At 36.8% G+C, this 15,826-nt stretch overlaps 1 protein-coding gene and 1 long non-coding RNA gene across 8 annotated transcripts in view; one reads left to right on the top strand and one right to left on the bottom strand.

The window, feature by feature from the left end:
- Nucleotides 1–11,806, top strand: part of rgs12b (regulator of G protein signaling 12b) — an 89,457-nt gene extending 77,651 nt beyond the window's left edge. For 3 of the 6 annotated variants that reach the window (XR_012389181.1, XM_005160017.5, XM_073920755.1), the window contains 2 exons: nt 2,760–2,810; nt 9,844–11,806. Coding sequence is in view for 5 of the 6 variants with exons in the window: in XM_005160017.5 (XP_005160074.1) it covers nt 2,760–2,810; nt 9,844–10,268 (476 nt within the window). In the remaining variant the exon portion in view is untranslated. 6 annotated transcript variants of the gene reach the window in all.
- Nucleotides 8,827–15,826, bottom strand: part of LOC141386136 (uncharacterized) — a 53,505-nt gene continuing 46,505 nt past the window's right edge. For both annotated transcript variants that reach the window (XR_012407392.1, XR_012407391.1), the window contains one exon: nt 8,827–10,094. This is a non-coding gene — a long non-coding RNA (uncharacterized lncRNA). The remainder of the gene's footprint in view (nt 10,095–15,826) is intronic.

The raw sequence follows: 15,826 nt of genomic DNA, 5'->3' as shown, positions 1-15,826 counted from the left end.
TTATTGAATGAAGAATACACCGATTAGGAACTCGGCCCACATAATAGACATAAAGCATGAACGGCACAGCTGATCACAGCGCTCAGCTTCAATAACTCCTTCTCATTCCCCTCAGCAGCTTCCCCCAAACTCTGTATTGTGCTGTTGGATGGAGGCTGTTCTCAGTGCATTAGCTATGCACAGAGGCCTAGTTAAAGTGAATGGCTGGTTAGGCAGGCTTTGTGTTGTTTGGATGCCGGTATACTGAGCTCAGACAAAACCAGCCTCTGTTTCCCTTCACTGCTCCCTCTCTCATCCTCCACCAGAGGAAGTGTCCTAATTCTGCATTGTGTCTCTTGGAGTTTTTTCACGCTCCAAAAGAAGGGAAACTCTTCATAGACAGAAATCATATTGCTGTCGTAATTTGACCATGCTGCCAAATTGTTGCGCGCTTTTCTACTCCTGGAGCTTCCTTTTATATATGTATCAGATTATTAGCTGACAAAAGTCTTGTTGTCTATCCAAGTTTTAGGAACAACAAATAATAAAATGCCTCCTCCTCCATCTTGTCCCAGACATAATAATGTTCATTTCTGGTGACTGGGCTGGCCAATCCTGGAGCACCTTGAACTTCTTTGTTTTCTGGAACTGAAGTATTAGAAGGAGCGCTGTCCTGCTAAAGAATTTGCCCTCTCCTGTGGTTTATAATGTAATGGATTATAAGGTTGTGGATGTTGCCATCCACTCTGCTTGCCCCCATAGTGAATGTAACCCCAAACCATGATTTTTCCTTCAATGAACTTGACTGATTTATGTTAGAATCTTGGGTCCATGCTAGTTCCAGTAGGTCTTCTGCAGTGTTTGTGATGATTGGGATGCAGTTCAACAGATGATTCATCTAGAAAACCTACCTTCCGCCAATTTTCCAAATGATTAACTAGAAGTCAAGTTAATATTTGTTGCTCTTACAAGTGGGATCCACAACAAGACTTTTGTCAGGTAGTGTACTTTAATATGTTCGCAAGTATAATTCATCACACGGCCACAGCTTTGTACTCACATTTTTGTATTTATATTATCGATTATCGATACAAATTGTACTCCGCTACGAGGCTAAGTATTAAAGTAAGACAGTCTGCAAATGCTCAACTCTAACTTTGAGTCAAGTGTTTTGATTAAGAGAAGAAATAGAAGCGACAGAAGGGTTTTTTGGTTATCTATTTTCTCCTGAAGATGCATTCACAGCTCTGATGACTCATAATCATCCAGACAGCCCGAATATAAAAGGAGCTTTAGACCAATAAAACAGAACTGAGTTTTATAATGTATGAGGCATAAAGAAGAAGGTATTTCAAGTTAATTACTGTGAGTAAGACATTCATTGTAATGACATGTCATAGCTCCACCTTTTTATAAAACCCACAATACTGTGCTTCAAATAGACAGATTAGTTTATTTATTGAAGAAGGATAATAACTTAATTTGCAGGCTACTTATATCCTGAAAAGATGTGATGTTGGTTTTTTGTTTTCTTACTAAAATAGAACTATTTTGTTATATAATGTGTTACTTATTACTTATAACGATTACACATATCATCAGAAGTATTTACATTACATTAGTTGTAGCATTTGAAATCCTATTAGGCTACTTTCCCTGTAGAAAAAACAGCTACAACTAGACTACAATGGTTGGCTGGTTTTAGCTGGTCGACCAGCCTGATTTATGGGTTTATTTGGCCATTTCCAGGCTGTTTTCCAGCCATTTTCAGCATGGTCTTAGCTGGTCAGGCTGGAAAATGTTCAGCTAAAACCAGCCTGATTTAAGCTGGACAAAGTTAGTTTTGGCTGATTAAGCTGGTTTTAGCTGGTCATCTCCCAGCCTGACCAGCTAAGACCAGGCTGTTTCTTTTTTTTAGTAGGGTTATATTGAAGAATTTTAAATAGACTGTAATGCTTAGCCATTTACAAAAATTCATCTTTTATAAAAAAAAAAAAAAAGCAGCCTAAAGCTGCCATTCAGTGAACCTAAACTTTAAGTAAATTCAGTTAAAGAAACGTTTGCTTGTGTTGGCCAAAGAATTCCTTCTGGACTGTGATCTCCACCAAACACTCACAAAGCCCTGCAACATCAGAAGGACCTAATAAATCCTCAGGTCATGTTCAAGTGTCTGTGGTAAGACTTTTGCACTCGACAACAGTTAAACATCTGCTCGAACGTCAATAACAGGAAGACTTCGTTTTTTCCCATGAAGAGTCAAACAGAGAATCCCCTCAAAAGCACTGCTGACGTAAAAGCCATTTTATTCCACTGTAATAATAGATAAGCACCGCTCACGAGTCAAAATATATGCCACCTAAATGTCTTAACAGACATGTAAACTGCACGAAAGCAAAAAAAACAGACGTTATAGCCAAATTTAGTTGCCTACTCAGATCAATACTGAGAGGGCAACATGAGTGAGATGCTGAAAAGACAAGGTGCTCCATCTTGTGGCCGCGTAACTGATTATTGAATTACTTCATGTAAAAGTTAACGCGAGTTTGAACTAGGTTGGCTTACCCAAAATTACACGTCGTCATTTACTTACCTTCACCTTTGCAACATTCTTCTGAACACATTCTTCAATCGAAATGATGTGTAGCAAGGTTAAGTCATTTACAATTATCATTTTAATTTTGGGTCAGCTCCTTTAAAGAGAAGTACAGATCATTAATACTGAGTTTTAAATACGACGATTTCTTACACTTTCTTAATGCATATTTTTTTGACAATTCTAGGCGGACTTATGACCAAGACAGTGGTATCAAACAGAAACCGCTTCTCTTCAGGCAAGTAGTTTGATCCAGAGCCACACGGGGGCAGTCTGTAACTCTAATCACTCAACATTACAAAATACACACATTCACCCTGATCAAACTCCTCTCTGGCTTCATCGGTTATGGCAAGCCGTTTAAACATTTCATCTACAAAACTTCCTAGAATCCATGTTCATGCTTCTGGCATTTTCAGATATTAGTGTCATTTCCATTAGGTAAGAGTGCTTATTCAATTTCTTCTAGTGCATTCATTTGCCTAGGCCTACTTATTTAATAGATACCAGTACAAAAATCACATAAAAGCACTTTGATATATTAGTATGCTTTTGGTCACACTTTACTTTAAAATGCAGTTCTCACTATTTACAAACCATTAAATGATTTTTAGCTCAAACTCCTAATTGCTAAATAAACAGCCAATATTCTGGTAATATGCAGGTTATAAGACATTAGTTTTTAGTGAGAACTGGTCCCTAACCTAAAGTGTTAGCCCTTTTTCTTATAGTATTATTACACTAGTCTATTGTAGTAACTCATTTTTGTTGTGGGGATCAGTCAATGAGGTATCAACTGTTCAGCTTTTACTGTAGCTATATATGTCAATTGTGACTGGTACACCCAATTAGCTTTCTGTCTTTGATATTATGTATTAATTTCTGATTAGTTATTGTTCAAATAGTGACTGACGTCTTTTAAAATCACTAATAAGCATTCAATAAATGCTAGTCCTTATTTATTAGATGGTTATTCATGGATACTAGTGACAATTTAATCTATACCAGTAGCTATTTATTATAAATATTTATTAGACACGGGTAGTTTTTAATTATAGTAACACTTAGGGCTGCACAATATTGGAAAAATTTGACATTGCAATATTTTTTTTTTTCTCTGCGATTTGTATTGCGATATTTAACTACAATTTTACCAGATGACTTAAATAGCTCTATTTTGAAAGTCATTCGTTTAGATTTATTGGGATATCTTTGTAGGGCACCTAAATATATTGTTAGTATAGACATGTAATAAACAACCTACAGTCACAAATAAACACAGTGGAGCAAATGTTAAAGTTTTTATAGTCTTTATAGTTTTTCGGAAATTAAAGACTTGGCCTCCTTTATCTTCATCTGGAACGGCAAAGCAAGCGTTTTTGCAGGACTCCCAGAGTTCATCAAGATTCTTTGAATTCAATGCCTCCTCCTTCATATTACCCCAGACATGCTTAATAATGTTTACATCTGGTGTCTGGGTTGGCCAATCCTGGAACACCTTGATCTTTGTTGCTTTCAGGAACTTTGATGACTAAGCCGAAGGAAAATAAACGAATGAACCTTTAATAACTGTCTTTATGCACTATTAAAATGCTTTAATGCTTTAACTGTCCTTAAATGCTCACAAAACACTTTGCAGATGATAAACATTTAATCTATCAAGATTACATTCCGCAGTGTCTCCACAAATCACAAAATGTGTTTTGACCTGTGGTCTTTGGTCAAATATAATCCCAGCTCAACATTGGATATCTTGCAATGTGACTATTAGGATGCACACATTGTGATATTGATGCTCAAACGATAGCCCAAACAATTCATATATTAGTAGTCAGACATGTAGTTTACTGTTAAAAGAAACTCTTTGTAGTACTTTTTAAGTATTGCACGACCAGTATCTAATAGTATCTAATAAATATCATTTATATCAAGTTGCTAAGCAGTACGTACTAGAATGCAAAGATATATAAACTAGATATCGCATACAGACCCTGAGCATGCGTCAATTGCGCCGCCACATTTATACAGTGCTCTCAGGACAAAAGTTATTCAACCACACTAGCCAAGACAAAAGCCAGTGTGATGATGCTGGACTTTAACGCTGTGTACGGGTGTAGTAACGAGCAAACAAAGAAACAAAGCATGAAGGCGTATCATTTCATGGGCAATACTTCGATTTATAAAAGTTTGTATGTTGCAAATTTTTGTGCTGAACAAGTAACATTATTAACAATAATACAGTCTCTAACTGAACTGATCATAAGGAGAAAGGACACCAATCTGCACTGAATATAGGCTTATGCTAGTTTGGTTAAATAAAATCAGTGAACAATGTAAATGAAATATGACAACAACACGCTGCGGTGCCAGAACATAACAGTAATAAGTGAAAGAGTCATTCATAATGGAGATTCATTCACAAACAAATCGCTCCCTCCATTAGTATGACTAGTGAAAGCAGGAGAGGAGGTGTGTTTCAGGACATGGATTAGATCAAATTTAACAGGGAGGGAGATTAATACATTTCCATGTACACAAACACTCTCAATGCCCGTGTGGTCACTTATCCATCAATGTGGAAAAGTGATGTAAATTAATGATTTTCATATAAAAAAAAAAAAAACATTTGCATACATTTGTGTGTGTATATATATACTATACACACACACACACACACACACACACATATATATATATATATATATATATATATATATATATATATATATATATATATATATATATATATATATATATATATATATATATATATATATGGCTCTGAATGGCCAGTCCTCCACTTCACCTTGGACCCACATTCATTTCAAAAGAGTGCTACCTTGTACTAAAATGGCAGCTCTATTGAGGCAATTCTCCAATAGACAGCAATAGCATAAGCCACCCCTAATGTGAATATCTATCACTAGTATTAAATAACAAATAAGCACTTGTATTTTCAATAGGTACCAAATGAATAAATAGTAGTTTATAAATAGCATCTAACAAGTAAATAAAGTTTGTATCAAATAAGAACTAATTATGAAATACGTAAGAACGTCTGATAATTAAAAAAATAGTGTCTAATGATTATTAAGTACTATTACTATTATTATCCAATGAATTAGTACTGGTATCTAATGAATTCTGTGTCTATGAGTGTAGTAAATAAATACTAGCATCTAACATATATGTTTTTATAAAAAAAAGTACTAGTAGTTAATGAATAAGTTATACAGTGCTCGGCATAGTTTTTTTGAAACTGAATATTTTTCTCCATTTCTCCGTGAATATAGGCAATGTATTTTGGTGCATTAAACAAAACACATTTATTAAACAGATATATTCATTAAAATTCTATTTTAGTCACCGAACATATTTAGAAATTGAGAGATAATACAATTAAATTCAAGCTAAATACAGTTTTTCAAAAATAAGTCACAACCTACAGAATTTCAACAAAATTGTTCAATGTTTTTGCTTCTTTTGATTTTTTTCTCTTTTAGTTTTTTTATATGTATTTAATATTTTTTCTATAACATATACATTTTGCTGTACTATTTATCGTAAGTTTTGTTAGATAAGCTCCAGATTTGGCTTCAGTGCGGACTAATCTAATGTATATGCACAAATATAACATTGTATAGCTTCTTATTAAAAATATGAATTTAAAAGATAGATTTGTGAGGGGTGTACTTATTTAAGCTGAGCACTGTATGTAGTATCTTTAAAAAAAAAGCACTAAAATAAGATACTATTTGCTAATGAATAAGTTATAGTATATTGAAACATATAGGCTAGTATCTAAAAACATATATTAGTATAAAAATATAAACTAGTATGGTTTTTTGATGAAATGTTAAAGCAGCTTGCCATACACCAGTATTTACTCACAACACGCTTCTTTAATACTTAGACAGTTTGTATCCACAATAGCATCCCTTCTAATTGACCTTTATCACAGTCTAGTTAAAGATCAGGGAGGCTAATGAAAACAGAGGGACGGGCTGGAGAGGCTGCTTTTGAGGATGCTAATGATTTTGCATTTGGTCTGAAAGAGTCTTTTTAGTGGGCATTAACAAGTCATGGCCACTTACCTCCCCTTGTCCCACACCTTCTTCTTGTTCTACTCAATTCCATGTCGCTAAGCAACCTGGTGAGCCAGTCATGTGTTAGTGTTTTATACCTATCCTGCTGAAAGAAGGAAAAAATACCACCATGGTAATGTATGCAGAAGAGCAGAAGCCAATATCTCAGACTCAGGGGCGGACTTAACCAATAAGAGAGGCAAGCAGCTGCTTAGGGCCCAGACAAAATACAAAAAAAGCCTATATTAATCATATAACTTTTTTTTTTTTTATAAATTGATCAAATCTATCATATGTTGTAAATCTGGCTACAATTGAGATTTTAATGTTAATACTTTTTTTTTTTTTAAACCAGGGGTGAATAAGGAAACTTTACTTTAATTTTAATTAAATTTTACATAAAGGATTTCACTTGAAATATGTTTATTTATTTATTTATTTGTTTATTTATTTATTTATTCATTATTATTTTATTTATTATTTACAAAAAAAAAATCTAAAGAGAAAGAGCATGTTTTGAGTTTCAAATTTTTCCATACCTGAAATTGCTTGGGGTGCCCAAATCACTGTCATCCGCCCCTGCTCAGACTTCAACCAGTTACACAAAGTACACAAAATAGATACCTCTAAAACTTCACTTAAAATAATGAGCTGTTTCAAATTAGAAGTTTGTAGACAACTTTATGGTGGCTTGAGAAAGCCAAATCTGAAAGTTTGAAGTAGTTTTAAAGTTTAAATTATTGACGTAGTCTAAGAAGTTTGAAACAGTTATAACTACATATATTAGCATGCTTTTAGTATTTAGTGATGGCATGTTTCTTGCCAGGCAGTTGATAGGGTGTTGTGAGTGGTTGCTAAGAGGTTGCCAAGGCGTTGCTACTCAGTTGTTTAGTTGTTCTAAGTGGTTGCTAGGTGGGTGCTAATGTGTTTGCTAGGCAGTTGCTAGGGTGTTCCAGGTGTTTATGTGGTTGACAAGGCATTTCTGGGTGGTTGCTAAGATGTTGCTAGGCAGTTACTAGGGTGTTCAGAGTGATTGCTAGGCAGTTGCTAGGGCGTTGCTAGGTGGTTGCTAAGGTTTTCTGAGTTGTTGTTAGGCAGTTACTAACATAAATTAGCATGGTTCTAGTATGAATTAGCATGTTGCTATCATTTTTTCTAGCATAAATTAGCATGTTGGGCTCCTTGGTAGCGCAGTAAGTAGCACGTTTGCCTCACAGCAAGAAGATTGCTGGTTGGAGCCTCGGCTGGGTCAGTTGGTGTTTCTGTGTGGAGTTTACGTGTTCGTCTTGAGTTGGCGGTTTCCCCCACAACTCCGAGGACATGTGGTACGGGTTAATTGGGTAAGCTAAATTGTCCGTAGTGTATGAGTGTGAATGAGTGTGTATGGATGTTTCTCAGTGATGGGCTACAGCTGGAAAGGCATACGCGTAAAACATCCCTCCTGAAAAATCCAGCTTAAACCAGCCTAGGCTGTTTGCCTGGTTTAAGCTGGACATAGCTGGTTTTGGCTGGGCTCCTAGCCTGGGTAGGATGGTCAAGCTGGTTTTAGCTGGTCATCTCCCAGCCTGACCAGCTAAGACCAAGCTGGAAATGGCTGGAAACCAGCCTGTAAATGGCCAAAACCCCTCTAAAACCAGCCTGTTCGACCAGCTAAAACCAGCCTAGGCTGGTTTAGGCTGTTTTTTTCAGTAGGGATAAGCTGTATAAGTTGGTGGTTCATTCTGCTGTGGTGACCCCAGATAAATAAAGGGACTAAGCCGAAAAGAAAATGAATGAATGAAATAAAATTAGCATGTTGTTACCATGGTTCTAGTGTGAAATAACATCTTGCTAGTATGATTAGTATGTTTGCTAGTGTGTTTCTAGTTTGGATTAGTATATTGCTAGTATGGATTGGTATATTGTTAGTTTATCCAATGTAAAGTCAATGGCAGTTTTTTTTTATAATGGAAGTCTATAGGACAGATGCTAGGATGCTGTAAGTGGTTGCTAGGGTGTGGCTAGAAAGTAGAAAGGTCATCAGTGATTGGCAGATTGGTAGTCTGAGTAAATGAGCCCAATCGCAAGTCTGTATGACAATCTGGTGCAAAGTTATGATATACTTATGGACAAAATAAATAGAGTCCAACTGAAATGAAATCACCTTTCAGTAAACCAAATGCAATGTTTGAACAAGTTCATCAATAATGTATACAAAATAGACCCTTTTTTGCTCACTATATATTCATAAAATATTTCCACATACAAAATGCAAATAGACCAGAAAAAGGAACATATGTTGTGTTTTGAGCATTAAACAGAGCTTCACAGAGATGGCCTATACCTGTGTAGCAGCAGAGTCGCTCAGTTTATCAGCAGAATGCATGCTCCTTTATTAATGTGGTGAGCCAGGAATGTCTAAAACATGACTATGCTTATTAATCAAGGCAAAACACACAATGCTGATCGTGCTTCAATAATATGATGGAGAAAATCAGCCTATCTCCATTCAGTACTGTGTATGTCTGTTTTGAATGAGGTGCATGAAAGTGACTGAAGTGCTCACTTTTGTAAAACTCTGTAATCTATCCTCTGTAATGTATATGGCACAGTGTTTATGACAAATCATTTTCAGATTTGCCATATCATATGAGGTTTTATACAGTTGAAGTCAAAATGATTAGCCCTCCTGTTCATTTTTGTTTTCTTCTTTTTCAAATATTTGCCAAATGATGTTTAACAGAGCAAGGAATTTTTCGCAGTATTTCCTATAATATTTTTTCTTCTAGAGAAAGTCTTATTTTATTTATTTTGACAAGAATAAAAGCAGTTTTTAATTTTTCAAATGACATTTTAAGGTCAATATTAAGCTTAATATTAAGCTTTCGATAGTCTATAGAACAAACCTTTGCCCAATAACCCTTGCCTAGTTAACCTATAAGCAAGTTAAGCCTTTAAATGTCATTTTAAGCTGAATATAGTATCTTGAATAACATCTGGTCAAATGTTATTCACTGTCATCATGGCAAAGATAAAATAAATCAGCTATTAGAAATGAGTTATTAAAACTATTATGTAATATTATAATGCGGGCTAATAATTTAGGAAGGCTATTATTATCTATCAACATTCCTGCAGAAAAATTGTGCTCTATAAATGAACAACCTTAATATCTGCACCTCTCGCCTTGTGTTTTTCAATTCTTAGTGAAAAATGAAAGACGGCAGAGAGACAGGACCAGTGTTTCCAAATATTCCCACAGGAGGGCACCCTCCGCCCCACCTCCTCCACCTCCACATCCACCTCCCGCTCCTCCATCAGCTCCACCCAGGGTCAGAGGAGCAGGCAAGCGCTCTCCTCTTCATGTGCGAGGGGCTCTTGACGTTGATGGGATCCATTGTGGTGACCTTGGTGGTGATAATAGAGAATCCGAGGGCTTGGAGAGGGTGGTTGGTGATCTGAAAACCAGCAAAGGAAGAATGAGAACAGGAGTTTATCAGACCTCAGACCAAGCTGAACTGCTGCCTACGAAAAAGCGCATTGATCCAGTGGCAAAAAAATCAATCAAGCCTTCAGTTAAAACGTCAAGCAAGAAGAGCAACCACAGCAAAAACAATGCCACTTTTGTCTGACGTGACAATAAGCTGAACTTGGGGATCATTAACAATCTATTGGTGGCAATCTACTCTTTTCCCAGTACAGTAGAAAATGGTGGGCTCTCTACAAAATGGTCTTGTTTGCACCTGGTATTTAGAGATTAAGCTTTAGGTTCATTCACAAGTGGACAATGGTGCGGGTGTAAATGGGGTCTGAAACCATTTTGACTTGTCAATTTTGACCACTTTAGCCCTGTTTATAACTAGTATTGAAATGCGTTTTCATCAAAATTCAATAGCAAGTGAATGACTAAATCCTAGTGTAAACAGAACCAAAGCCATTTTGTGCTAATCCATTTTTGTCCATTTTGGCCTTTTATTAAAATACATCTTTTGTCAATTTAATCACAAGTTGATGACTTCAAATACAAGTGTAAACAGAACAAAAACCATGTTGAGCTTGTCCATTTTTTAAACCACTTTAGCCCTGCTTATACAAGCATTAAAATTCTGCTGTCAGATACTATTGGAGAAATCACAAATAGATGACTGAATTCAAGTGTAAACAGGACTGAAACCATTCTGAGCTAGATTATTTTTGATCACTTCAACCCTGTTTATGCCCAGTATTAAATGCATTTTAACAAATTTCATCACAAGTGGATTATTCTGATTGCAAGTGTAAACAGGACTGAAACCGGTTTGAGTTTGTCCATTTTTTAAACCACTTTAGCCCTGTTTAAACCAGAATTAAAATGCAAATTCATCAATTTGATCTCAAGTGGCTGAACAAAAGTGTAAACAGAATCTAAACCATTTTGAGATTGTCCACCTTTAACCACTGTTCAGATCTAGTATTAAGATACATTTTCATCAATCTGATCTCAAGTAGAATATGGTGAATACAAGCAAAAAACAGGACCAAAACCATTTTGACCTTGTTCATTTTTGACCACTTTAACCCTGTTTATATCCAGTATTAAATGCATTTTGAGCAATTTAACACAAGTGGATTACTCTGAATGCAAGTGTAAACAGAACCTAAACCATTTTGAAATAGTCCACATTCAACCACTTTGGTACTGTTCATATCTAGTATTAGGGTGCAAATTTGTCAATCTGATGTCAAGTTGAATATGGTGAATACAAGTATAAACACGTCACTTTAACCCTGTTTATACCCAGGTTCAAATGTATTTCAATAAATTTGATCACTAGTGGATTACCCTGAATGCAAGTTTAAACAGAACCTAAACCATTTTGAGCTTGTCCATTTTTTTTAAAAACACGTTTGCCCTTTTTAAACCAGTATTAAAATGCATTTTCAGCAATTAGATCAAAAGAGGATGACTCTGGATGCAAGTGTAAACAGAACAGAACCTCTTTGAGATTGTCCACATTCAACCACTTTGGCACTGTTCAGATCTAGTAATAAGGTACATATTTGTCAAAACATTTCAAGTAAATATGCTAAATACAAGTGTAAACAAGTGCGAAACCATTTTGAGCTTGTTCATTTTTGATCACTTTAACCCTGTTTATACCCTGTATTAAATGCATTTTAATAAATTTGATCACAGCGGATGACTTTGAGTGCAAGTGTAAATAGAGCCTAAATAATTTTGAGCTTGTCCATTTTTAAAACCACTTTATCAGTAATAAGATGCATTTTAATCAATTTGATCACAAGAGAATGACTCTGAATGCAAGTGTAAACAGAACCAAAACAATTTTGAGATTTTCCACGTTCAAATACATTGGCACTGTTCAGATTTAGTATTGGTTCATATTCGTCAATCTTCTCTTAAGTGGAATATGCTGAATACAAGTGTAAATAGGACCGAAACCATTCTGAGCTAGACCATTTTTGACCACTTTAACCCTGTTCATACCCAGTATTAAATGCTGTTTAATGAATTTCATCACAAGTGGATTATTCTGAATGCAGGTGTAAACAGAACCTAAACCATTTTGAGATTGTCCATTTAACTATATTGGCATTGTTCAGATCTCATATTAAGGTACATATTCGTCAATCTGCTCTCAAGTGGAATATGCTGAATACAAGTGTAAATGGTACCGAAATCATTCTGAGCTGGATTATTTTGACCACTTTAACCATGTTTATACCAGTATTAAAATGAATTTTAATCCATTTCAACACAAGTGGATTATTCTGACTGCAAGTGTCAAAAAACAGTTTGAAGCAGATTTAGGAAATTCCTGTGTGGTTGAATGCATTTAAACTGACACAAAGACCAAACACTTTCTGCCTATATCGACCTCATTGGTAAGCATACCAGGACATGTTGAGTAACACACTAGTTATATGAGTTATGAAATTTAAACTTTGCCATTTAAAAATGTAAGTTTAGTATGAAGGTGAAAAATGTAGATAACACAACGTTCTCTTATCAGTCCTGATTCTAACTTAACCTCCAACATATGGCGTAGTTTTACAGCTATCAAAACAAAAAGGAAAGCTACTGCTCACTGTCATCCTCTGCTGTCTCCTTTTGTATTTTTATGTAAATTGCACAATGGTATTAAATTAAAAGATGAACAATGGCTCATACACGCACTTGTCTATGAAAACAAAACAGTGATTCATTTATTTAATTTTTAAAAGTAATGTCTAAGGCACTGCCAGCACAGAAACTGCAGTGTACACCACCTTAACATAAGCTTACTTTAAATGAACACTGTAAAAAGTCTTGCTGCTTTAATTTTTTTAGTTGAATCAAATGAACAGTTCACGTCATCTCAACTTACAACAATCAAACTTACAGTATTAAGTAAAACTTTGTAAAACTCAAAAATGTTAGCTGAAACCTGATTAACGAGTTAAAATAAGTTAAAGGTGAATCATCACATGATGAAAATCCTCTTTTGTAAGCTGTTTGGACAGAACTGTGTGTAGGTATCGTGTGTTCACGGTCATATTGTGGAGATAAACCCAACAAGTCTCTTTTTTAAACCTCCTGATGTTAAAATAGTACCCAAATCCCAGTGATATTGAGGTGCACCGCAACTTGATGTTGGAGTGCGGTTTTCCTCACCCACAGGCGTGATTGAAAGGCACCATGTTTCTATAATAATATGTATACACGTCCACAGAACATTTTTTTTGCAAATAAACTGGAATTAAAATATCTATATAAATAAAACTTTATATAATATATATGATTTTTATAAGCTGAAAACTTTTTAGACTAGAGCAAGTTTGATTAAAGGCAGTAAAAATCGCCATGTAATTTTTTACCATTATAATCACCACCGCCGCATGGTGTCAGTAAAAGCACATATGTGTGTGTGTGTGTACTGCAAACGACATTTGTGTTGAGTTGAGTTGATGTATTTATATAGCGCATTTATTGTGTATGGCCATACACCCAAAGTGCTTCACAATCATAAGGGGGGTCTCTCCACACCACCACCAGTGTGCAGCATCCACTTGGATGATGCGACGGCAGCCACAGGACAACGGCGCCAGTGTGCTCACCACACACCAGCTATTAGTGGAGTGGAGAGACAGTGATAGAGCCAATTTGGTGGAAGGGGATGATTGGGAGGCCATGATCGTAAGGGCCGATAGAGGGACTTTGGCCAGGACACCGGGGTTACACCCCTGCTTTTTTAGGAGAAGTGCCATGGGATTTTTAATGACCACAGAGAGTCAGGACCTCGGTTTACCGTCTCATCCGAAAGACGGCGCCCAATGACAGTGTCCCCTTCACTTTTACTGGGGCATTAGGACTCACGCAGACCACAGGTTGAGCGCCCTCTTCTGGCCTCACTAACACCACTTCCAACAGCAACCAAGTGTTCCCTAGTGGTCTCCCATCCAGGTACTGACCAGGCTCAGGCCTGCTTAGCTTCAGTGATTAACCGGTCTTGGGGTGCAGGGTGATATGGCTGTGTAGGACTCATCATTTCCCAGAGAGCCCGGGGAGTCACTGCTCTCCGCCATGATGCCGAACTGTCCATCCACCGAAGGGGAGCGGAGCAGGAGACCAGAAATGCTGCCAGCCAGGAGAACCAGAAAATGGACAGGTGGATCGATTCCTCCACAGGGCTCCCAGCAAATCGTCAAATATCTCAGCTGGTTGAGGACCGAGTGGCAGTGTGTCTGGAAAACTGAACCCCAAATTTTTTTCTTTCTCCCCTCTCTCTGTCGCTCTTCAGTCTGTCCTCCGCTATGTGGCTCCTTTCTCTTGGCCCTAATATTCTCAGGTTTCGCGGGTCCTGAAACACGGAGTTTAGGTGCTGACACGGGGGCCCTTGGCCTGCGTGGAGTGATGGGGGTATGTGGCAAGTGAGGCAGGGCAGAGAGCCGTGAGTGTGTTTGAGGCACACAAACGAGGGATACATAGACACATCAACTGCCTCGAGTCTCACGTTTAGTATTTTTTTATTAAAACTTATTTAAAAGTTTGTCGCTTCTCTGCCTCCTTCTTCCCTGTCTTTCAAACTTCATTAAAGCTGTATTTCAGCTTCATCCAAGTCTGTCTCTATCACTGTGCTGTTTATCTGACACATTGCATGATGAGACACAGACACACACGTGGGGGGAACGGTGGTAAGAAGAAGAAGCTCATTTGCATTTGAGGCCACAGGCTACCAAAACAGCTACAATGTATTCAGACACCAAAATCGGGCAACTTCTGGAGGCTATAATAAATTATCTGATGGGCATGATATGGATATTGATGGTATTGATATGGATAATTTTAGCTTTACTTATGGACACATTAATATCAGTCCACTGTAATAGCACTCAAAAATCAGGTGTCATATTTTAATTGTCCTAATGTCTTTTGCTGCATATTTCCTGCTTGGTGGACTATTAGTGTAGTCTTCTTTACTGCTGTCTTGCTGGATGAGGTTACTCTGTCTTGTGTCTTTAAAGATCACACACAGAATTTTAATGGCTACTGTTCAGCGTTGGAAACGTTTCATTGACCTGAGGACACTGCTTTCTGCCAAGACGTATTTCAGGGATAATTGTGAAGAGGAAGTAAAGTCTGAAAGGGAAAGACACGCGAGAGGAAAGATCAATAAAAATGCCGCAGGTATTCTAAGGACATGCAGTGTTTTCATTTGTAAAACCACAAGGTAATGCATCGATGATTCCTGTACTGTCTTCAATAAAATTAAATGTATTTTTGATTCCTTGTTCATTGACTTAGATGTAATGTTTGTCAGCATCATTAGGATGAGAGTGTACTGAGGAATTTAACTTTCATTTTGAAAACAGTTATAAATCTAAAAACGGGGTGCTGAGTGGCAACTTCAGACTGGCATCGGTTTTCCTTTGTTTGTGGCCACTGTGTCCTTGAACAAAACCTAATGAAACCCAAGTTGCCCCAGGGGTGCTAAACACTGCACTTCTGTCATTGGCCCCTTTCACTTTCTGGCTTATTAAGAATCAGAAAATCCTTTTAGAATCCCTTTTTTATCTCTGTGCGGTTTTATGCAACAGATCACTAAACAACATGGTAATTGGCAACACTATCATTTCAACACAATCTCACAGCAACTGACACAGCCGAGGCTCGAAAAAGCGACCTTCTTAATGTGAGGCGATCATGCTG

The sequence above is a fragment of the Danio rerio genome, chromosome 1 (assembly GCF_049306965.1).
Source record: "Danio rerio strain Tuebingen ecotype United States chromosome 1, GRCz12tu, whole genome shotgun sequence".
NCBI lineage: Eukaryota > Metazoa > Chordata > Actinopteri > Cypriniformes > Danionidae > Danio > Danio rerio.
The sequence above is the reverse complement of the archived record's forward strand: the minus strand, read 5'-3'. Positions and strand labels throughout refer to the sequence as shown.